We start from the raw sequence: 24,215 nt of genomic DNA on the forward strand, positions 1-24,215 counted from the left end.
GGCAAGACTGGCCCGTACGGGCAGGGGTACCTTTACCTTTACCTTTACCTTTACAACAACCCTATATGGTAGCTTAGGCTGAGAGGCAGTGACTGGCCCAAGGTCACCTAGCGAGCCTCACGGCTGAATGGGGGATTCAAACCCTGGTCTCCCAGATCCTAGTTCGATACTCTAACCACTACACCATGCTGGCTCTCCGATACCTGCCTTATTGGGACCAAGTTAAATGGCCAGGGTACCTTTCGACTGAGCGCTAGAGATTGAGAACCAGCAGTCTTTTTAAGAAGCTGTTCAGGGAGATTCGTTTGCATTTATCCAACAGTTGTGGTGACATAGGGGCATGTGATGCATTCAGGATGCACTAGTGCAAGTGCTCCATCACGGATTGCAGGAGTGCATTGGTCCCTCCCAGTCCACACCACTGCCACACAAGGGACTTCTCTGTCTCCCCTCCGCAGGATGCTGAAGCCATTTACAACTGGCTGAGTGAATTCCAGCTGGAGGGCTACACAGCCAACTTCCTGAATGCGGGCTACGATGTGCCCACCATAAGCCGCATGACCCCGGAGGTAAGGCATGGGGAAGCAGAAAGGGCTGAGCAAAAGGGAGGGAGGAAGACGTTTTGGTTTCCCTGCCATCACCCATCTGCACCGTAACCGCCTGGTGTTTTGTGAGACCTTCCCAGGAGTGCCATTGCAGAACGTGCGCTGCACATGATTTATCAAGCATCCTGTGCTAGACCACATAGTACACATGCCTGCTTGTTAGATATTAATGAAGGCACCTGTGCCACTCTTCGTTCCAGGACCTCACAGCCATTGGGGTGACCAAGCCAGGCCACAGGAAGAAAATATCCGCCGAGATTGGGCAGCTTAGCATTGCCGAATGGCTCCCAAATTACATCCCTGTGAGTATCGACCACATCCCTGTCAGCTACATCCCTGCCAGTCAGTCAGAATCAGGGTGCAACCCAAAGCCCTGAAGACCTGGGCAAAGGGGCAGGTTTACTCAGAGGGTTATGGGGTTCTTAAGCTAACCACCTCGTGGCTGCAAAACGTACTCTTCATGACTGAACTCAAGCACCATCTCTGCCACAAACCTCTTACGTTGCATTGACCAAGTCTTCGTTTCCCTACCTCTGTCTGTGAAATGGAGCTAGCAGTGACCTTCTACAGAGGGTGGTTGCGGAGCACATTTTGAAATAATAATAATATGCTGCGTAATAATTTACTATTTATTCCCCTCCTCAACAAAGGTTTGGATGCTAACTAGTCTTCTGTGAATGAAAGAGTTTCTTCTGTTTGTGGAGAGAACTGGAATGCAACAGAAGTGCATTAGAAGTGGCATTATTATTATTATTATTATTATTATTATTATTATTTATTTATTTTATTTATACTGCGCCTCTCTGGCTGGATTTCTGCAGCCAGTCTCCCCTTTCTCCATACACTGCCTCTAACGCTGCTCAAGAAGGTCCCCAAAGTACCCAAAGCAAATTGTCAAGGGGCTGCAGGGGGGAAAGGAAACGGGGGGGGAATGCCCCCCCCCCATTCTGCTGGTGGGAGCATCCCATGAGCAGAACTCTGCCTATTAGGCACTCCCACCAGCAGAACCTTAATTAGAATCTAAGCCATTGTCACTGCCCGGGCTTTCCTTGTCCATTCTGAATTTCACAAGGAGCAACTTTTCAATGTCACAATGTTAGAAACTGAGATATGAAAGCCAGGAGCTAAATGGCACCTTAAACCTAGCTTATGGGGTCAACAACAGAATGTCTAGGTGCACTTTTTTTTGTAACAAGAATACAAAGCTGAAAATGAATGAACCGCAGCTAAAAAATTATGTTCATTTTTCACACGGTCTAGTCCTTCCCCTGCCCACCCCCCTAATATTCTTAAGAGGGTCTCTTCTCCGGTCTCCAGGGAGTAGCTGGAAGTGGGGAGGCAGAAAAAGGTCCTCCTTTCCTTCCACTCTGCAGTTTTAATCCGAAATCTTAGGCGCAGTACTGCACCCAGAGCTCAGAAACAGCTTGCGTTAATGAAATTCCTTGTCGCAAAATGTGCCTAGAACAATGGGAGTTTCGAACACTGGTTCTGAGTCTTCTCTGTCAGGGACACTTTAAGTATTGATGATGATAATAATAATAATTGTGTCATTTATGTTATCCTACCCCTTCTCCAAGGAGCACAGGGTGTCATACACAGTGTTCCCCCACTACTAGATTTCATCCTTGTGACATTATTTATAAGCACTAGATATTTTAGGTGGCAGCTGTAAGCCTATGTGTGGAGCTGATGGCATTTAGAAACTGTGTCTTTCTGCCTGTGGGATGCTCTTTACTGATAAAGCTCCCAACGACTTGCTCAGGCAACTTCCTGTGGAAAGCAGCGTGGGATTTGCTGTAAGAGCTCATCGTGGTTGTGCTGTCTTCTAGGATGACCTAATGGAGTGGCTGAGTGCCCTTGGACTACCCCAGTACCACAAGAAGCTGGTGAGCAACGGCTATGACTCCATCAGCATTGTGACAGATCTGACTTGGGAGGACTTGCAGGAGATTGGCATCAACAAGCTCGGTGAGGGGAAAAGAGGGGAAACCAACAGGGCCACTGGGGAACTCCTGGCTGCTTGTTTCAGTCCTGCACTACATAAACATGAGTGATGGGGAACTGCATCTGAAAGGAGCTCCATACAGTAGCCTCCCTTGCCTCTCAGTGCAGCAGAGAAAAACTCAGGTATCCAAAGATGCTGTATTTATGGTGGCTTTTTAAATTGGCTGGAGGCACCCATGAATGATCCTGCTGGTGGTGTTTGACTAACCACAAGATGTCCCACAGTTTCCCAAACTTGGGTCTCCAGCTGTTTATGGACTACAGTTCCCATCATCCCTGGCCCACTAGTCCTCGCTAGCTATGATGGGAGTTGTAGTCCAAAAAACAGCCGGAGACTCAAGTTTGGGAAACTCTGTTTGAGGGAGCCTTCACAAACCAGGCACCTTCCAGATGTTTTTTACTGTGGCTGGTGAGAGCTGTAGACCAAATTTACCATAATGAAATGTGGAATGAGAAGGCACTTGCCCTTTCTTCAAACCCTGCCCTTGTTTCTGGAACATGAGAAACCGTGGTTTGGCCAAGCACTGGCTTGGTGCTGTTGGACATTCTCTACTCTTAAGGGGAATCCTTCCCCCTGTTATTGGGCAGCTGTGCAGCATGCACAACCTTCACAAACCTCTCCCAGTCAGGTGAAGTGGTGGAAAGCAGATCCCTCTCAGTTTGACTTCACTGACTGGGAAATACAGAAACATCACACACATACTACTCTCTCACACACACAAACAAACAAGGGCCATTTGAACCTGCACATAAGAAGGTGCTTAACCCAGAATATGCTCATTGTTGGTTTGTTTCCCAGGCGCATGTGTGCTGACTAGCATTCTTAGGTGATTGCTCACCCTTAGAAACAGTGATTTATTTATTTCAAATAGAGGCTACCCCTCTATTATGTTTCCTTCCACAAAGACAGCAGTGTTCCCCTCCCCTTGCTCAGAATGCAGCATTGGGTTTTGGGTTGGGGCAAGGAGACTGTCCGTTTCCCTCTGTTTCATGAGGGAAGCATTCTGTGTCACTCTCAGGGGTGTCGCTTTTAGTCCAGTCCTCCCCGCCCTTCCCCAAAAACCTCGGGGTTCAGGGTCCCCCGCTGAATAGGAGGCACTCCCCCCCTTCCCCCGCCACTGTGTGTTTTCCTTCCCACCTTCTTTCATGGCTTGATTTGACGAGGAAGGACTTGTTCCCATGTTAGGGCCTCGCCATCCAGTTTAGACTGGCTCACTGCCAAAAGGCCGCTCTGACAAAGAGGGGGAGAAAAGGGGAGGGGGAACCATGCCCCCTTATTGGGAGGCAATAATTAGTGAGGTATTTGGCTGTGAATCAAATTCCCAGGGTAATTGGATGCCTGTTTTGGCAGAGGGGAAGACAAGCCCCGTTCGTAAGTGTCGCCAAAATATGCCCGCTGGCTCCATCCCCGACCAGCCACACGTAGAAGTTATCGAGGGCACACAACAGGCGGCTGCTCCCGAGGCCTGCTTGGGGCAGCCAAGTGTCTTCTTCCCATGGCCCACTCCTACCTTCCCTCCCTCCCTCCCTTCCCATCAGCTGACCCTTCTTTTACTCTTTCCCCTTCTTCCCTCAGAGCATCTCTCATTGCCTTGTCTAGAATTCTGTGGTAACAAAAGATCACTTTACATCCTTATACACTCTCCCCTCAGCCCAACACTATGCAGGTGTAGAAAGTGATCTCTTTGCCAGCCGGTTCCTTTTATGGACATGGTGAAAGGAAGGCCCCAGAAGTGAGGGACTGGGGTCCGTGACAAAGAAGAGCCTGTTATCCCTCGAAGCACATGGGGACGTGTTGTGCTTCATGGGGAAGTGTCTTTCTTTAAAAAAACACCTCAGCAAGGCTGAGTTAGTGCAACTGCCACCTGTGCCATTTGTTGTGGTTGTAGAATTTCAGATACCTTTATCATTAGGCTGGGTTTCCCAAGCTTGGGTCTCCAGCTGTTTTGGGACTACAACTGCGCTCATCCCTAGCTAGCAGGACCAGTGGTCAGGGGTGATGGGAATTGTAGTCCAAAAACAGCTAAAGGAGCAAGTTTAGGAAACAATGCGTTAGCTTCATAATAATAATATTAACAGCTGCACTCCCAATTTTATCCTTGTGAAGTAGGTGCAGCTGGGCTTCTTGGCAAAGTAGGGTTTTGAACCCAGGTCTCTCTGTTCCTAGTCTGACGCCCTAATTTCTTCACCACACTGGGCATGGGGCTGAGCCTCCTGCTGGTCCCGTTTTATGTCTGGGCAGGGCCTGCTTCTTTTCGTCTACATTATACGTGAATGTCTTGGCTGATAAAGGCTCTGCCTCCAAAGCACTGGCCTGAGAGAATGAGACTGGATTTTGAGCTTCCCCTTGCTTGTGCTTGGAGTCTTCCAGTAGAAGCGTTTGCCTCCCACAATCCCCGAACTTAGTTTTTGCTCCTTTTGCGCCACCTGCAGGCCACCAGAAGAAGCTCATGCTGGCTGTCAAGAAGCTGACCGACCTCCGCAAGAGCCTGAGCCAGGCCGAGACCAGCACCCTCAGGCGCAAGATCCCCGGCGCCTTGGACATCGTTACCATCGAGTCTGTCGAGAACGGGGAGTGCCACTCTCCCCACACGCCCAAGATGACCACTTTCCAGGACAGCGAACTGAGCTACGAGCTCCAGACGGCCATGTCCAACAGCTGCCAGGAGACCCTGACCATCAAGAGCGCCCAGGGCATGTCACGGAGCCAAGAGAGCATCGGGGTGCGGTCCAGGGGGTCGGGGCACTCCCAAGAGAACATGCTGTCCCACAGCACCACCTCGAGCCGTTCGCAGGAGAGCTTGGGAAGCGGCGAGAGCAGCAGCGGCAGCAGTGGTGGCGGCGGCGGCGGACACTCCTCTACCCAGCCCCGCCTCACGGAAAACTCCGCTGCCCCGCAGAGTCGGCCCAACCCAGAGAACTATGGGAAATTTGTTCCGCAGCTCAGCAGCCCTGAGGGAATCAACGGCTATTCCAGCGGTTGTGTGGGAAGCCCTCTGAGGGAGAGAAATCTGCCTGAGGGAATGGACCAGTACCAGAGACCAAGCGCTCTGAAGGGGGATTTCCTTCCCCACACAGAGCCTCCCGAGACATTTCCAGCCACGTCCCCTTGTGCATCGCCCCACACGGCCAGCAAGGGGACTGCCCCATATGTCTTCATGTACCCCCACGTGTCCTTGAAGTCCCCTCCTCCGCCTCCTTCGCTGTCCGTGCCTGAGCAGGCCAAGGCCCCCGCTCCCTTCTCTGCTCAGAGGACCACCCTGCAGTCGACAGCCCAGAAAGCTTTCTCCTACCTCCATTCCCACTGTGGCCCCACAGAGCCGCCACACGTGCCCCCCAAGCCTGGGGCGGAGCAGCAGAACGCTGAGGGCTTCAAGCACAAGAAGCGCTCGCACAGCTTGAACCGCTACGCGTTGTCCGACGGGGAGGCTGAGGAAGAGGAGCCGCCCGCCAGCTCCGTGGGCTCATACGCTACCCTGACCAGGCGGCCAGGGCGCAGCCAGGTGCCACGGATGCAGCCGTCGTCAGCCGCCAAGGTCTCACGCAGCCAGTCCTTTGCCATCCGCGCCAGGAGGAAGGGCCCCCCGCCCCCTCCTCCCAAGCGCCTCAGCTCTGTCTCCAGCGCACAAGTGGGTGCAGAGTACGAACAGGGCCAAGAGACACAAAAAGGACCCTCCTTCTCCCAGGACGGAGGAGGAGAGGGCCCTCGTGACAGGGGCTGCTCCCTGAGAAATGCTGCAGCCGTGCTCAATGGGCCTGTGGCTGACGGGAGCCTGGCCAAGCCTCTCAAGTCCCCCAAACCCACCGGTCCCGGTCAGGAGTCGGCCAGCAAAACGGGCCTGCACAATTCAGCCCGAGCAGACCCCAGCAGCGCGGAAGCCGCCGGTGGCCAAAGCCAGGCTTTTGAAGGCAACGTCCCCCGAAAGAGACGGACGTTTAGCGAACCCGCGGTCGACATGACGGAAGCTCTGCAGCATGAGGACACCCGGTCTGACACGGAGGAAGAAGCAACAGCAGAGACAGATGGCTGTGCCAGGTCCCCCTGTTCCTCTCAGAACAGCTCCAGCGAGTGTATTCCCTTTGCGGAAGAAGGCAACTTGACCATCAAGCAGCGTCCGAAGCCCACTGGGCAGCTGAAGGCAGACGCCGCTGCGCCAGAGTCCGATTCTGCCTCGACTCAGCCTGACGGGGAAGAGCAAGAAGAGACCCCGGCGAAAGAGGGCCCCGCAGTGTTGGAATTCAATCTCACAGAGTCCGACACGGTCAAGAGGCGGCCCCGGTGCAGGGAGAGAGAGCCCCTCCAGAACGTGCTGAAAGCCTTTCGGGTGGCTGCGCCCAGCTCATCATCCTCGGCTCCACAGTACGCCCAGGCTCAGACGGTCAGCATTAGCGGACCCTCGCTCCACCCAGCGGAGCCGCAGCCGGCGGGAGACGCTTTTGACGACGACAGCATGGAGCTGCAGATCGCAGAGATAGAGAAGAGCATCCTGTCTCTGGAAAGGGGGATCAAGAAGCCGCCCGTCTCTCTGAAACCAACCAGCGAGATCCCACTTCAGGTCGAGAGGAACGGAGGAGCAGTCCATCTGAGGACGGCAGCCAATGCGGCAGGTAGGCAACGTTCAGAGTGGCAGCCGGGCAAAATCTGGCCTCTGTGGCTTACTGCTACGCTGCCCTTTCCTGGAATCAGAAAGCTTTTCTACATGGTGGTATCTCTCTCCCCCTTTAAAGGAAGGAGATGCAGATGTGCTAGCAGTGCCATCATCCTTTCTCAGGGCGGGGAATGGGCTTGGAGTTTGGGGTTATAGTGGTACCTCGGGTTACAGTCGCTTCAGGTGGTTACACACTCCGCTAACCCAGAAATAGTACCTCGGGTTAAGAACTTTGCCTCAGGTTGAGAACAGAAATCGTGCAGCGGCAGCGGGAGGCCCCATTAGCTAAAGCGGTACCTCAGGTTAAGAACGGACCTCCAGAACGAATTAATTTCTTAACCCGAGGTAACACTGTAGTAGCAATACAGTGTTGTTCCAGCTGCTCTTCAGGGCCATTACAGCTGGGAGAGAACTGGGATAGCACCCTGTTGCTGCTTCTGGTTGGGGAAAGGGCACTGGAGGCTGTGGAGAGAGGTCTGGGCTGGGAGGGGGTGAGGAAGCAGAGAGGGCTGTAACCCACCCATTTTCAAGACTGCTTTAGTCTCACTCGAAGAGAGGGAGTGACGGTTCCATAGCCCCAGTGGGATAGGGAAGTGCCTACAGTGTAGCGATGGCAGCGATGCTTAAGCATGTATTTTTAGTTAGAATTAGTTTGATGTGGAATTGAAATGGAAATCGCACATAAACTTTTACGTAGCACAATATTAATTAGCAATGTCCTTCCCTGTGGCCAAGATCCTTCCATAATCTTTACTCCATTTAGCAAAAGGTGCCTGGATATTTCAAATAAAAGTTCATAATTTGAAGGTTTAGCATGCACGCCCCCCCCCCCCCATTGATCCTGGCTGGAGGCTTACAGAATCATTTCTCTTTGAATAGTTTCTTTCTGAATTGCTCTGTGTCCGTTTATTTACACAGGACATCTTTAATTACTGATTTCTGCTCTTTAAAAACTGTAGAGATGTTTCACTACCATGAGGGGGAGGGGAAAGGAAATCAGCCCCCCCCCCCCCTGCAGGAAAAGGAACTGATACAGGGCAATTCAGAGAGGCTATTCAAAGGAATTAAGTCACTGATTCTGCCCCCCCCCCCCCGCTAGTCAATATGAAGTAACTGAAGGACTGAACCCTGCAAATGGATTTTAAACCAAAGTCACAAGCCTTAATACCACTTTGCCTTTCATTATAAAATTGCATTTCAGTATTAAATATTGCTGCAAATCAAGTCGGGGGAGGGGGACACGGGGAGTGCAGAAAACACGGAAAGGGAAAGGCAACAGTTTTGGAATTATGTTGTCTTGATGCTCTTTGAAACAAGAACGAATAAAGCATGGCAAATCCAGAAGTAAGGGCTACTTCCAAAAGACGTACTCCAGCTTACACTTGCTGGGAGAGTGTAGAATAGCATGAGGTGTTAATGGTAGGAATGCCTGCTGTTGCTGATCCAGAAGGAAGGTTGCACTTCGAGAGACGGAACTAGGCTGTGTTTCCTTAAACTAAGTGGGTCAAGTTTCAGAATACCCAACATAAGGTTTTTTTTCCCCCTCAGATGTCCCGGCCAAGCACACATCCATTGCTTCTACCAAGCTGGTGTTTTCAGGGCCAAAAACCATCTACCAACAAGTCCTGCAGAACTCCCGCAACACCGTCGCTCCCTGGGCAGCCACAGAGATGGTTTCAGAAGGGATGGGTCCCTACCCCATGAAACTGGGGCTGGGCAGCAAACCCGCTTTGGGTTTTGGGGTGCCCCTCGCCATGAGGCCTTTGAGTGCATCTCCGGACATGATCCACGCTCAGCAAAGGCTGGAACAAACCAACTCATCCTTGGCATCCACGCTGGAAGCGGCAGAAAAGAAAATCAACGCAGAGGAGGCAGACAGGTGAGGCATTGCTTGGATGTGAAGAGAGGGCAGGCAGGGTGCCTGTCCTGAGCAGAGCATCCTTCAGGGTCTGAATACAAAGGCCCCTCTTCTTTATGAAGAAGGCACATGCATATTTCAGATACATCTGCCTTGGTCCAGCTAGGGACCATGTGCAAGCAGACTTCCATACATATTGCCATAGCTGGGTGAAGACTTGCATATGCAAATGGGTGTTGTCATTCCTCTAAAGCTCCACCAACTCTCCCACCCAAACAGCAGTGAAATGAAATGAGCTCAGGCGCAACACTGGGCCACAATGACCTCTCCCATCTGGAGGATGTCATTTTTCCAGAGAGAGACACAAAAGTTTTGCCCTGAACTTCTTCAGGCAGCTATTCTGCAGCCTTGGAGAAACTGCAGTTTCCCTTGTCATAGGTGTCCTCACTTCAGGTGCTGGGGGCATATAAAACAGGAAGAATATAGGCGGCAATTGGGCTTATATGGGGAATGGTGCTGGGGGGTGGGTGAAAGCCTTTAAAAATAGTAACCAGTACAGTGGTACCTCCGGTTGCGCACAGGATCCGTTCTGGAGCTCCAGTCAGATCCCGAGGAATTCGCAACCGGAGGTGCCTGTTCTGCGCACGTGCGCAGCTTGGTAGAGCGCTTCTGCGCATGCATGCATGGCAAAACCCAGAAAAAATACTTCTGGGTTTGCCGTGTGCGTAACCCGAAGGATACGCAACCAGAGGTGTGCATATCCAGAGGTACCACTGTACCTTGTATTGCACCAGGAAATAGCTGTCTCAGAATGGGATGGATTATGTTCCTGCTTCCTGGCCTTTACCAAGAGACAGGCAGGCATTAGCAAGCCATTTGGGTGGCAGGGAAAGGGCGGGGAGATGGGACTGCTCAGAGTGTGCAGGAAGTGGCCCTCCAAGCAAAGAGAGGGCTTGGAAGAAGACTTCAGATCTGGTGAGGGAGGAGGTGTCAGTTCTTGCCTGAAACCTTGCACCCAAAACGAACCAATTCTCCTGTCTTTGTCCCCCCAGCAACTATGGGACAGCACACTCGGCCAAGAACATCCTTGAAGACATCAGCAACATGTTTGATGACCTTGCAGAGCAGCTGGATGCCATGTTGGACTGAGGACGGGCTTCCTTCTCTGATGATGATGATGCAGGTTCATCCTTCTACCCTACCATTTATGAGACGTGGACAGCTTGGGGAGAAATCCCACGACTACTCATCGGCCTCTCCTTCCAGGCACTTTACCATCTTTTCCTGATTTCTTGTGAGTGCTAACTTCCAGCCTGAGGCAACTGCACTCCAAGACCATTTCTTGGACAAATATCTTGGGGCAAGAGCGCGTGAACACACATCAACTTGGTGTTTCCATCAGAGGGCACCAGATGCTTGCCAGGCCTCTAAACAGTGACCACCCACATCAGCACTGAAGCTACAAAGAAGGGCTGATTGAATGCCTGCAACGTTGAACCACAAGGGAGGCAGACCAATGCTGGAGGCTACTGAGAGCTTCCCTTGGACCCTGGCCTCCTTCCCACGTAATACCACAGACATCTACACTTCTTGCAAAGAGCAGCCCATTCCCTGCGTCTTGTCATTTCAAACGATGCCAACAATGTGTCAGCTTCCCTAGGGCAGTGACATCCGCAAAGGGGCCGAGTGCTCAATGCGGCCAAGTCGACAAAAGGGAACAGGATTGGTAAGCCTGGCAACTTCCAGAGCAAGACAGGGCCTTGCTGCTTTTCCCGAAGGACCGTGTAATCCGAGTGGATTTAAATCCCGCACGTTGCCCCATCTTTGCCTCGACCTCCAGAAGCAGCTGGCACAGCCTGTGGCTCCCAGAAAAGTAAAATAAGCTCAAGGGCGACACACTTTTCAGGGGAACTGAAAACTACTTGACCTTCTTTCCCAAATACCTCGGGTCTCATTCATCGCATAGGCCTGGTGGGTTGGTGGAGAGATAAAATAGTCTTCCATTTTTCTTTCTTTCAGTAGAATCTGGGAGGAAAACGCTGATTGGTGGGGTGGCTTACAGTGCAGGGCACCCTCCAGTGGCAAAAATAATACAAGAGATCCTGAACATGCTCTCCATTGTAGCATAAAAAGTGACTTTTCCTAGTTGCAAATACTCTTCCCTATCCTTTTCCCAGCAGGGAACGAAGCACGTAGATCTTAAAATAGAAATTAAAGCAGACAGCATTTGGGCTAGAAGATGAAACTGCCTTTCCAAAGACCATTCCTTGCAACTCATCTCCCTGTCCAAAGTGAGCCCATCTCTCCCAACAACTGAGTGCAGCAGACAAAGGGCCCAATTGCAACCCCACGGCATGCCGCTTCCTCCCTCCCTAGGGACAGTTCCACTCTGATGAGGGGGCTCTTCCGTAGCACCTTTGTAAATATGCCCAAGGTGGTGCCAGTCAGGCAGCCTACAGAAGGAAGAGAAGGGAAAAGAAAAGTGTAGCAATTGCTGCTTACATGCTACAGGCAGATTAGAACTCGTCAGTGACTGCTATGGCAGAGAGACTGTAGCTGAGCAGTACAGCACATGCAGAAAGGTCCGGTCTCCAGCATTTCCAGGTAAGGCTGGCAAAAACTGAAGCCTTGGAGAGCCACTGCCAGTGTTACTGAGCTAGATGGACCAAGGGGTCAGACCCTGTAGAAGGCAGCTTTCCAAGAGAGTTTTATTTTAAGTCGAAAATGAAGATGACCATGTATATCACAGACTTAAAACTTCTGCCAGTTTTACCAAGTATTGAGGCAGACAGGGCAGCTCAGCAGTTTTAAAGTTAAGGCAACAGATCCTCTGGGCATCACGGGGGAAAGGGCTCTGCTGGAGGAGCCAGGATGTGCATCGCTTTTGATTTCTTAGTAGTGAATCATGAAGTGGCAAGCATTGAGCCACTTGCAAGGAAGTGAAATCCAAATGGCGAAGGGAAAAAAAGCGAGAGGCTACAATGGAGCCTATTAATGTGTCTTGGCCATAGATGTAGTTTCTCTTTATTTTTTTGACTCTCTTTTTATCCATAGTGTCAAGTGGATTAGTCATCCTCTGGTTGATGACTAGTGCTGAAAAATATTTTTTTAAAGAATTGCTGCAACCAGTGGCACTTTATAAAAAGGTTCATTAAGCCTTTTTGAAAAGAGGTTTGGATTTCACAGTAGTTGATTTGGGATGCATCCTTTCCCCCAACTGTTGATAAAACTGTAATTTTTTAAAAGAAATGTATATATTTTTTAAATGTGGATTTGTTGTATATTTACTAACCAGAGTGCTGTTGTATTTTAGAGTTGCGGGTGGAACCACATTACTGTCTGACCCACTAGGGGGCAGTAAAATGCTGTTCTTTGTGATCACTAATGACAAAAATTCATTCCCCCTTCCCTTTTTGTCCAAAATGCTTATTTTTTAAGAGCTAGTTCTTTATTTTAAATATATTGTATGCTGTGTAAATTATGTATGGATGCAGTTGTGTCTAACCAGCCTTGGCCCCACCTGCTCTATGTAGCAGGAAATGGCTTGGGAAATTAGTCCAGGCAAAACACCAGCCAGGCAGTTTTTAAATCATCTAGTCTGTTTGTGTTAATCATGAATTCTTGTTTTAAACTAACATAAACAGCAACTTTATGGTATTAAACACTGGGAATCATTTTCCCTTTTGACAGATGTACTTGGCTGGCTGAGTCTCCTCTTTTCAATCAGTCAGATGCATTGTGTATAAAGTTGAGCTGTCACATCCTCAGGAAAAAGAAGTCATTTCGGACACCACCAAATATCAGTGCTCAATGAATATTTTGTACTCCAGTATGGCTACCTTTGACCAAACTGCGGGAGGCAGTGGAAGACAGGAGTACCTGGCGTGCTCTGGTCCATGGGGTCACGAAGAGTTGGACATGACTAAACGACTAAACAACAACATGGCTACCTAAGTTCAAAAATATGAGCATGCCTTAAGTGTGCAAAACTTGATGTGTGCCGCTTCAAATATTCAAAAGGAGCCATAAGGAAAAAACTGGGCACCTACTTTCCAGTATTTTAAAGAAAGATAAAAGTACCTTTTTATATCAGCTAAGGTGTATGTATACAATGCTTAAAGTGAGAATCAGCCATAACAGGTCCAGCCTGCATATCATCCAAACAAATTAAGATTAATAAATGAAGGTTTAATGTGAATGTGCAATTTGCTACTGCACACTGCAAAGGTCTCACTCTGTTCCTGTGGCACTGCAGATGAAACAAGCCAGAGCTTGGCTTGTTGTGATTCTCCGAACCTGAGCTTTCCCAACCGAATCATGAGCAGCAAGCCAGGAACAAACACTGATTACTGTTCATGCTTTGCTTGGGTAGAGGAATAAACCACAACCCTGGGTTTGGATGTCCACAGCACAACAGGATCACTCTGACCTTTGCAGCAGCACACCACATGCTCACATTAAAGCTTTGTTTGCTCTTAGCTATGGTTTAATGTGCGAACCAGACCAATGTCTGCGGCTGGCAAAGACATAAGTAATATAAGCCACAGTACTAGAACCTCCATCACTTCCATTAGCAAAGCATATTGATTGCTCGAACCCATTTTGCCTCGTCTATCTCTCCATCTCAGCATGTAACTTCTTGTCAGCTAGAAGGAGGAAGCAGTATTTGATCAAGAAAACTCTGGGGGCTTGGACCGATTTTACCAAAGAACAAAGATGTCACACAAACTCAAACCAGTTAGCAGATATTTCCCAGTACAGTCACAAAATCATGGCGATAGAGATATCATAGCTTAGCAGTTGGCAGTGCAAACCTATACATGTCTGCCCCGAAGTACGCCCCACTGAGTTCAATAGGAGTTACTCCCAACTAAGTATGCATAGGATTACAGCCAGTGTGGAAGAGATAAGCCAGAAAGCATCTGATTCAAATCTCACCACACTGATGAAGTCAATAGGTGGCCTTAGACAAGCTGTAAGAATTCTGGTCTACTTGACAAGACTGTTATAAGGATTCCTGAGATAGCATACATTACAAAGCAGACATGCCAATCCTCTCAAAAATTTACTGTATCAAAGACAATCATTTATTGTCATTCATATCAGGTGCTCTTTGTTCCTTTTTGTACAATTTACAAGTTTTCATACAAATCTATTTTTTTTTTACATACATCCCCAGAAAAGTTTAAATATAAAATATACACCATTTAAAAACAGTTGGATGGGTGAAACTCCTTCCTAAAGCCATACGCCTCACACCTTTCTGACGCCTTGGCTGGACGCGGAGGAAGAGGGGGTGGCCGGAGGGGTGGGGGAGGCAGCAAGGCAACATGGACTTTCAAGAGAAAGCCATTGAAAAGGCTCATTATCTGACTCCAGTGGAGTACAATTGAGGAGGGGAAAGAGTGCATGAAGTGCAGGGAGGGGAATCTTTTTCAGCGTGATCAACCACCACAGACAAAAGTCTACAGAAAGTGCCTTGTCTAGCAGGGAAACTGCCCGAGACAGTTTATCAGGTGTAAAGCTTTAAAATCACTTAAGGAAAAAATATTGCGGCAAACAGCTTTTAGGCATCAAGGACTCCCAATTGGTTCAGAACGAGGGAAGGATGAAGGCAGTTGCTTAAATGCAGCTACCCAAGTGTCTGTCACCCAAAGCAAATCAGTCCAGTTTCCAAATACAAAATCTGCACAAACCACCCACAACTTAGCCTGGGACCAGAGACCCAAAACTGGCACATGCCAAGCACCGCTGGCCTCAAGCTAGGGGTGCAAATCCTGACCCACTGAAGCCATTGCCAATTCTGAAACTAGTAGAGGACTGTTGCTGGTTAGTACCGAGGTGAAACACAACAGCCCATTCCCCAAAGCTCTTTGCCCTTGGGGAGCAACACAATACATCATCACACCAAGTGAGAAGGCAGCAAACCTTGAGCTACGTGGGAACAGCAATGATGAAAGTGGGAGGGAGAATGTGTTTTTAACAGTTTCTAAACAATAGCCGCTTTTTAAAATCTAAACATAGGATATTGGCCGATTTCCCAGTCACAGCCTGCTGGAGTCAGCATACATGCCACAGCTTTTGAGAACTTTGCCATGTGCAGGGGGCTTAAAGGAACATCCTCTGACCTTAACCACACCGACCTTTTCCAGTTTGATGCCCTCTAGCTGTTTTGGAATGTGTCTTCTACCAGCCCAAGCCAGCATGGCCAAAATGTCTGCAGCTAATGGGAGTTGTCACCTAAAACATCTGGATGGCACCACGCTGGGGAAGGCTGTACTACAAGCTTCTTAAAACCCTCCAGGTATCGCTTTTCTCCTTCCATCACCACTACCTCCAGCCAGGCCTAAACCTATGATTTTTTTCTTTTCTAATCTAGCAAAGTAAAATGTCGTTTTGTCTGCTGCGGAAGGATAAAAGTATCCCTCCCGCCAAAAGGTTGATTTGCCCTTGTTTCCTTAAGAAGGCTTGGCAAGTTTCTAACTACCATGCTAGGGTGGGTCAGTGCTTTTAAACAACTCTAGGACGAGGTTAATTGGATTGCCTAGGCCAAAAGCCTACCAGGTAGAGCAGATCCCCCCTGGAGCCCTGAATACTCAACAGCCCGTCCACAGTAGCCCAAAATACCTACTCCCAAACAACACATGCCCTGTTATCTAAGTGGTTGGTCTTGCAGAGACGGCAGCTGTCCCTGGTGTTGTCCATAAATAGAGCAGAGGTTGGCCAACAGAGGTAGTTCTGATTTCTTCCCGCCAAAAGCAACAGCCTGAGTTTATCCACCACAGCTAAAATTGGCAGGCAAGAGAGAGGGTGGATTGAGGACGGTGCAGATTCCCAGCACTGCGTGGTGAATCCACCCAGACTTAATCCCCTGTGTTTAGGGAAACAGACCATGGGATAGTATGCTATATGTCTCCAAGTTAACCAGCCAGGCTCGAGCAGCGATGCCCCAAAACAGTGGAACAAGCACAAAATGCAACCAAGATCCCAAGTCTAGCCCATGGATATGAGAGAGGAACTATGCTCAGCCTCATCTGCCATCCTCCATTCAAAGCAGCCAAGAGGCGGTTTGTAGACACAGCACTTTTTCCAATGAGGAAAAAGTGAAAGATCAAGCAATCCGTCAATCCGGACTCAGATCTGGCCCACACGCCTTTGTATTCTGTGCCCATGCAAGCACACAAAACCACATGACCTCTCAGACCTCGGTCACTCACAAGGTTTATCAAACAGTGAGTAGGTGTACAAGAAAAACACACAAACCCAGCCCTTTCAGTATTAAGCACTAAAAGACAGCCTCCTTATGGAACGTGGCCAGGGCTGAGGTATATCCACAATATCCCATCCCTAAAAGGATGCTCTCATGACGGTGGCAAAGGGTCTGGCCTATTAACTCTGTTATTACATACTTTACATCCCAGAGGTATTTAACTGGAGAAGGGCTGCCTTTGTACTCATAGCAGCAAACCTCCCTGGCATCCTGCCCCTCTGCTTCATCTTCCACAAGAGGGCAGCCTTCAGGCGAAGGGCTGTTCTGTGGGTCACTGGGACTGCAGCTGGGGGGGGGGTACTTCTGCAGGGCCAGCTAGCAAGCCAGCTGCTCCTATTCCCTCCTGGGTGGTTGTAGCGCTTATACCCAGAATGCCCTAGAGCAAGCAGCATCGCAACAAATGAACAGATGAGATCGACCGGGGGGCGGGGGCAAGAAGGACAAAGAAAAATAACCTAGTCAAATTATGAACGGCGGGGGGTGGGGAGTGTCAAATGAGAATTCCTTGCTCTTCAATCCAAGGTGTCAATCTGCTGGATCCCAAGGAGCTCCAAGGGAAGGAGGTGTAAAAATAAATTTTAAAGAAGGAATAGCAGCAGTCCATGTCCCACCAACGCTTTCATGCCAGGCACTGAATCTTCACCAGCGTTCAAGATGTAGCTCTCCCCACTCTTAGGGGTTGGCCTCTTCTGATCCACACTGACCAGAGGGATTCACACATGAGGCTGGGTGCTTTTTTCCTTTCCTCTCTCAGCAAGGTGGCAAGGTTGTGTGAGAAGGGAACATGCAGCCCCTAGGCCTTCCAGGGCACGTCCTACTTGTGGGGATTAAAATGGAGAATTCATGCCCAGCTTGGTTTCAAACTGCAGCTTCTGCCTCTTCTGGTAACGTACACGAACCCTGGGAAGAGAGAGAGAACAAATGAATCATGGAATCAAAGAATTGTAGAGTTGGGACCACAAGGGTCATCTAGTTCAACCCCCTGCAATACAACTACACCTACTTTTAAGTTAGGAGTAGATCCCACCCATTTCAAAGGGGCTCAATCCCAATGGGGCTGCAGCCAAAGCATTTGGGGGGTGGAGACACCTATGGCTGCAGAATAAGAAACCTAGGCCTGTTCTCCCCTTCCCACCTTCATTTAAAAAAATGCCTTAAAATGTTTCTTCTAGCTGCCAGCCTCATTTGCAACACAGCATGGGAAACGAGATCTACAAAATGAACCAACCTGATGCTTTTTTTGTAAGATTTTAATCAGGTAAAGTCAGGTTGCAGAATGCTTTTTTTACCCAGTTTGGGCTCATTTGGGTGCCGGTGTGATGACAGCTGTAAAACCGCTCTCTCTCTCCTCCCCCTCAAATAAATATCCTGCTAATTAAAAGACTCTCATGCTTCCAAGGAGAGCAGTGGGGCAGCATGCAGCCTTTGCCTACAACGGTTAAGAACAGCGCCTCCGTGATCAGAGGGAATCTCCCATGGGCAAATGCCAAAGACAAACCAGAGGAGATGGCTACTGTGAGTATCCTGCCCTTGCTTGATCCAGCTACTGACATTTTATAGTGCCCCAAAACCATTTTGGGAGGCAGCCAGAAAAACAGGCAGTTCAATGCGTATTCCCCTGTTGCCAAGACAACAGCATATCAAGGGAACGGGTCAGAGAGATGTCAGGTAGCAATTTTATCCTTCCAGGAACCCTAATTTAGATACCAGGAAGTTTGCTGCACAGCACAGGAACAGTTAACTCAGCTGCGGAACAGGATGTCATCTATGACTTGCTCAGCTCCCATTGGCAGAGGGGCCCTGAAGGTGAAGGGGTTTCATCAGGGCCTTTGGATATTAAAATAAATGGAGAAAGGGAGGGTAGCAAACCCACAGAGCGTCGTCACCCCACACCTCAATTGTGGGTTTGCAGAGTCACTTGGTTCGCTGTGTTGAAAATGGCATTGCTGGACTAGGGTGACCTTGTGATTTGACCCAGCAAGGTCTGCCTTGTCCTTAGTGGCAGTCTTCCAACCTAGAGGATGTAGCTAAGAGATGCTTCAACATGACCCACTCACACAGCAAGCAGCATGCCTGCATTCATCTTTCACTGGCCTGTTATTACCCTGCAGGTGTGATGTGATCATAGATAGCACTTTGGAGGAGGAGATGCAAGTCTGGGGTTCTCTTGCTTATCATTCCTTCTTGGGGAGCAGGAGTGGTTCTCACATCAATTTCAAAATGCCAGCATGGCCTAAAAGCACCCAACAGCTGGTACAGCATAAGGCACTTGAGATAATTGTCAGCTGGGCAGTTCTGGTTCATATCTAACCTTGGCCATGAACTTGCTAGCTGGCCTTAGCCATGCCTCTCCCTCCCTCTCTCCAGCCCACTACGCTCCATCTGTAACATGGAAATAATATTGGCTGGCAGGCCAGCCTTACAAAGTTGTTGCAAGGATTATCAAGACCATGTCATGCAAAGCACTAGGAGAACTTTGGGAGCTTCTTATGGAGAGTGCTAAGCAAGACCTTGGGACGCGGGTGGCGCTGTGGGTTAAACCACAGAGCCTAGGACTTGATGATCAGAAGGTTGGCGGTTTGAATCCCCGCGACGGGGTGAGCTCCCGTTGCTCGGTCCCTGCTCCTGCCAACCTAGCACTACGAAAGCACGTCAAAGTGCAAGTAGATAAATAGGTACCACTCCGGCAGGAAGGTAAACAGCATTTCCGTGCACTGCTCTGGTTTGCCAGGAGCGGCTTAGTCATGCTGGCCACATGACCTGGAAGCTGTACGCCGGCTCCCTCGGCCAGTAAAGTGAGATGAGCGCCGCAACCCCAGAGGCGGCCACGACTGGACCTAATGGTCAGGGGTCCCTTTACCTTTACCTTTAAGCAAGACCTCATGGCAAGGCTCCCTTACCTGATTTCATGGAGTTTGACAGTCTCATTGATGATCACAACAAGGATAAGAGAGAGCAAACCCAACAGCCAGGAGGCCATGGGAATGTCATCCATTTTGTAGGTCACTGGAGACTCGAGGTTCACCCAGAGCTTCAGGTCCAGGAGGGTCTGGATGACTTGGCCCAGCAGCCTGCCATTAAAAACAAAGCAAGACTTGGAAAAACATAGAAGGGGCACGTCCAGCCTTCTGTCCCAGGGCTCTCTCCTCCACTCTGCATCCTCTTCCACCAGCAACCAGAGTACAACCTGCCAATGGGGAAAGGATCTCCTAAGGTAGTGAACAGCCTCCACAGAAAACACAGCATCATGGGGACAGGCATACCCAAGTGGGCAGCATCTCCAAAAGAGGTCGCTTTTCCTGGATGAACATTTTAGAAGTTTGGAGTGGGGTGATGACAGCCTCATGGCATAACAGCCAAGCCAGAGAGAGGGACGTGATGATATCCGAGGCTATGGGAAGGAAGAATTTGATGTCAAGAGCCAGAAAGGCATAGCACTGCAGAAATGCACACAGAAGAAGAAAAAAGACTGATGCTTCAAGAGAAGAATGGACAGCAGAAGATGGAATAATTTGAGATAAAGACAGGGGGGAAGAGAGTCACCTAGAGGAATCAGAAAAGGATACTCACACAATGACAACTGTCAGAGTCCACCAGAAGTTAGTGAAGGGGCTTTTCTTCCACAGTGGTTTGGTACGATGGACGTGGGTGACAGAGATAAACACTGTAAAGAAATACCAACAGGTTTTTGTTTTTTTTAATGTGGGGACTTGCCAGAGATACAGAGGGCACAAATCCCGAGAGTGTGGTGGTTTTTGAAGCTCGTCATCCAAGAAAGCCAATCACAAGGTAACCTTGCTGGGCTTTCAGCAAAAAGAAAAGAAGAAAGCAGCGATGTTTCCAAAACCCAGGATAGTCTACCATTGACTGGCAGCCCCTGACTCCACACCCTCTCCACACAATTATCTAGCGCCCCTTCTGAAATCGTCCTGCCTGTTTTTATGCAGTTAAACAGCCAAGGGTTGGGGAAGACTAAGCCAACTGATCAAACTGACCAGAGAGTCAAGATGTTTGGTTTTACATCTGCCTTCAGTTGGGACATCGATAAAACTCCTGACCCCTGCTGCATGCATGCCATGGCAAGCTGCAAGCCCCCTCCACCCCTTCAGTACAGCAAGCAAGGAGGAATGGAAATCTCTTACCAGTATGTAAGACAATCATCCCAGCAGTGAACTTCTGGGCCAGAAGAAGGATGCTGGAAAAATTTCCAAACCAGTCGGGGGAGCTTCCTGCACTACTGAAAAAGCAAACGTAGGGGCATCACGTGAGGTGGATCACGGTTCAAGGCATCAACAAGCCCCATTTGAAGAGACTGGATTTCAGAGGGACTCGTGAGCTAGTCCTAAGATCCCGCGGGCTCTGTTAGTCACACAATGCAACCTCTTCCACTGGATTCCCAAGCCAAAAGTGGCCTTTCAAAAGGTATCTGGAATTATCTTAAATCGTTGTTGAATTGTTACCACCGAAATGTTCCCCCACCACACAGGCTTTCCCCAGCTGTATTTGTTGCTTTTGCATTTTAAACTGTTTTTAAATCACCTTGAGGTGGTGATTTATGGGGCGATTAATAAAACACAGAGTTGGTGTTTTAAGACTCCTTAATACTTCCATTGCTGTTTTCTTTTCGGCTTTGCCGTTTTAACTGCTTTATATTGCTTTGTTTAATTTCTTTGTGACCTTTCTTGAATTGTGTGTGTGTGTGTGTGTGTGTGTGTGTGTGTGTAAAACATAGCCTTAGGTTTTTTTTAAAGAAACTAAGTTTCTAGTCCTTATCAGCATAGGGAAACCTGAGAGTAGGGGCAACGTAGCACAAGCCTGTATTCCATGACTTTCCACTCTTCTAGACCCATCTTTGGAAAAGCTACTAGAAACAACAATCTGTCATGAATGCTTTGGTTGAGATCCCTGCATTGCAGGGGGTGGGACTAGATGGTCCGTGGGGGTCCCCTTCCAACTTTATGATTCTATAAACAACATAGTCTACATAATCCAAACTGTGCCACCCACAAACAAAACCTTAAAAGAAGCTGTGCTAAAACCATCCCAACACACACTTCCTCTGGGTGGACCCCACTGCATTTGGGAACTTCAGTGAGAGCTGGACCCTGAGCACCCGCTAACCTGTGCAGCATGATGGAGGAGCAGCCCGTGACATTCACATTGAAGGCAGAGGAGTTGAAGTTCGCACAGTAATCCTGCAGCATGTAGCCAAAGCAAACCAAGCAGGTGCAGATGGTGAGGCTGAATTTCAGCAGGAAGCAGAACAGGAAGTATTGCTGAGTCTGCAAGACATTGTCGGGAAGGCCGGAGTGATTTACAAGAATGGGAGGCCAGGCCTTGCGTGCCACGGCTCCTGCCCAAGCCTCAGGCTTACCAGCTGCAGTCTTGCGGAAGAGGGTCGGGTGAGCACCCCCCCCCCCCGGGAGACTCCTCCAGGGCTGCTCCTCAGGCCCAAACTAGATGGTCACTGGGGTGTGTGGCTGCTGGTGGCTCAACTCTCCAACCCACACCTCCCTCCCAAGGAACTTCTCCCAAGTTTCATAGATCAACCAGTATATCAAGACAACCAAAAACAGTGCCGGAAGAGAATTTGTCCAGAGCCGTCAGAAAACCATCCTGAACTATCTCCAAGGATGGATGATTCTAAAAGGGACTCCCTGACTTTGTTCAGTAGCAACCACATGTCCCCACCCCATAACATCTTGTTTCAGCCTATGGTTCACAACAGAAACCTTAAACCAATGAAGATCCATATGCTCCATATTACGCTCCCCTTCTCCCACCTACTGGCCCACTTCTCTCAAAGGCACGTTCCTTTGAAACCCACCTTCTCTTGATAAAGCAACAGGGATAACCAACCTCAGGAGATGTGAGGAAGGAAGCTCTGGCCCAGGCATGAGACACAGGCTCTGCCTTGAACCAAATAGGTTTGTTCTTACTTCAGCAGCAAGTAAGAGTGCGAGCGTGCGAGGGAGATTGAAAATCAGGACCTGTTCTCTCACACCAGAACTGCTGTTGGAGGAAGCAGCATGTGTCTGTATTCCAATGGACTGGGAATCACGGGGGGGGGGGGGGGGGCAGAGTGCTGTGTTGAGCTCTGATCCTGCTCTTGGGCTTCCCAAAGTCATCTGTTTGCCAAGATGCTGGACAGGGCGAGCCTTTGGACAGATTCAGCACGGCTCTCCCTATGCTGTTAGCCCCAGTTCCCTCTAGTGGCAATGGAAGCGAGAATTCGCCAGCAGGAGACTGAGCCAACTCTCTTGCCTTGAGGAGCAGAAAGGTCCCAGATGTAGAGGCCAGACTCCAGCATGCTAAACATTTAGCTAAGCTAATGCTAGCAAGATCTGCAGCATTGCAATCACTGGGGTGTCATGTGTCGGCAGCTGGTAAGAACATTACTTTCACACCTTCCGGCCTTGCCACACGCGGACCCTAGCGAATGCCTACCCAATCGTAACCTTTTCTTACCTTTTTAGGAATGGAGGTCAGGTTCTTCCCAGTTGCCATGGACATGATGGAACTGTGAGGAGGCTTGCCCAGGAGGGACACACTTGGAAGAGGAAACAAAACTAGATATTAGAGCAGAACCACAACGGAACCTGCTGAGACTACTCACATGAAACCCCCATAATGCTGTATTGTGTTTAATGCTGTATTGTGTTTTTAATACTTGTTTGGGAGTCGCCCAAAATGGCTGGGGAAATTCAGCCAGATGGGCAGGGTATAAATAAATAAATAAATTTGTTGTTGTTGTTGTTGTCAGCTAATGGGGAGGCGCTTTTCACACAGTTCCTTCCTGCACTGTCAAGTCACTTCAAGCCAGTTCACAGTTAACCAGGTCACAACAGGCCTCCCCTCGCTCGCTTGTTTATTGCCTCCATACCCAAAAGACAGCAGAAGTCAGAGGCCCAACACAGTTCCTGCTCAACTAGTGAAAAGAACAGCAGATTTAAGCCTTGCAGCTGGGATAAGGGAAACCTGTGGGCCTCTGGAAACTTCTGTTAACGCCCAATATTCCTGACCATTGGGCATGCTGGCTGGGGCCAATGGTAGCTGAAGTACAACATTATCTGTGGGCCGTAATGGACAAAAGCAACTCAGCACATCTTTTTTGCAGAGAGAGAATCTACAGGCCAGCACTAGCAGAGACGAACAGCGCTAGCGTAGCCAACTCTCCGCACCATGAAGGCTGATCCATATAGGCATTATGGACTCCACATGGGCTCCAACGTGGTGGCCAGAACATGAAAACCAGGTGCCCGTCCCCCGTGTGGCCCCATTTTATCTTAGGAAAGAAGTGGAGCTCCTGCGAGCATCCCCAAAGTAGAGCATGCTTGTGAATCACAGTGAGAAACCTTACTCACCTTAGCAACGGGTAGCAGAAGCAGGAAAGCCACAAAATGTCGGTGGTACTGAGAATGGGGGGCAGCTGCCCCAGGCAAGAAAGGAACTAAGCAAAAGACAGCAAAAGGCACCATCAGCGGAAGGATCAGAAGACCGAAGGGCACCCACCAGCAAGTCCTCACACCCATCTTGTAAAAACAAGATGGCGACTAAGAAGGAGAGGGAGTCCAGAGCAGGGAGCTCATGCCATTGGATCCCAAAGGGACCGTGAAAGAACTTGTTTGTTCAACAATTTTGCATATTTGTTCATTTTAGTACACCACCTTGGGTGCCATGGCAACAAGGAAGTATATAAATGCAAAAACCAACCAATTAAGGAGCCAGCAGTTGCTGCTACACACAGAATGTGGTGCACAGGATTCCATTGCCTGGGCAGCACTGTACTGCTTTTCATTTTCTTTTTTTTTAAATGAAACATTCTGCTT

The 24,215-nt window shown here is 49.3% G+C and overlaps 2 protein-coding genes across 20 annotated transcripts in view; one reads left to right on the forward strand and one right to left on the reverse strand.

Moving 5' to 3' along the window:
* CASKIN2 (CASK interacting protein 2) overlaps positions 1–12,811 on the forward strand; it is a 100,556-nt gene extending 87,745 nt beyond the window's left edge. For all 7 annotated transcript variants that reach the window (XM_083429836.1, XM_083429837.1, XM_083429838.1 and 4 more), the window contains 6 exons: positions 459–569; positions 806–907; positions 2,435–2,573; positions 5,043–7,217; positions 8,807–9,137; positions 10,169–12,811. In XM_083429836.1, the coding sequence (XP_083285962.1) occupies positions 459–569; positions 806–907; positions 2,435–2,573; positions 5,043–7,217; positions 8,807–9,137; positions 10,169–10,265 (2,955 nt within the window). In that variant the 3' untranslated portion in view covers positions 10,266–12,811. The remainder of the gene's footprint in view (positions 1–458; positions 570–805; positions 908–2,434; positions 2,574–5,042; positions 7,218–8,806; positions 9,138–10,168) is intronic.
* A 1,369-nt stretch (positions 12,812–14,180) lies between these two features.
* Positions 14,181–24,215, reverse strand: part of TMEM94 (transmembrane protein 94) — a 68,304-nt gene continuing 58,269 nt past the window's right edge. For 8 of the 13 annotated variants that reach the window (XM_083429829.1, XM_083429823.1, XM_083429821.1 and 5 more), the window contains 7 exons: positions 23,751–23,836; positions 22,855–22,936; positions 21,508–21,668; positions 20,529–20,623; positions 19,957–20,050; positions 19,287–19,457; positions 14,181–17,286 (listed from right to left, as the gene is read on the reverse strand). In XM_083429829.1, coding sequence (XP_083285955.1) covers positions 17,214–17,286; positions 19,287–19,457; positions 19,957–20,050; positions 20,529–20,623; positions 21,508–21,668; positions 22,855–22,936; positions 23,751–23,836 — 762 coding nt within the window. In that variant the 3' untranslated portion in view covers positions 14,181–17,213. The remainder of the gene's footprint in view (positions 17,287–19,286; positions 19,458–19,956; positions 20,051–20,528; positions 20,624–21,507; positions 21,669–22,854; positions 22,937–23,750; positions 23,837–24,215) is intronic. The other 5 variants (XM_083429831.1, XM_083429830.1, XM_083429824.1 and 2 more) reach the window with 1 other exon arrangement.

This window comes from Podarcis tiliguerta, assembly GCF_965153285.1.
Source record: "Podarcis tiliguerta genome assembly, chromosome: 2".
In the NCBI taxonomy this organism is placed as follows: Eukaryota; Metazoa; Chordata; class Lepidosauria; order Squamata; family Lacertidae; genus Podarcis; species Podarcis tiliguerta.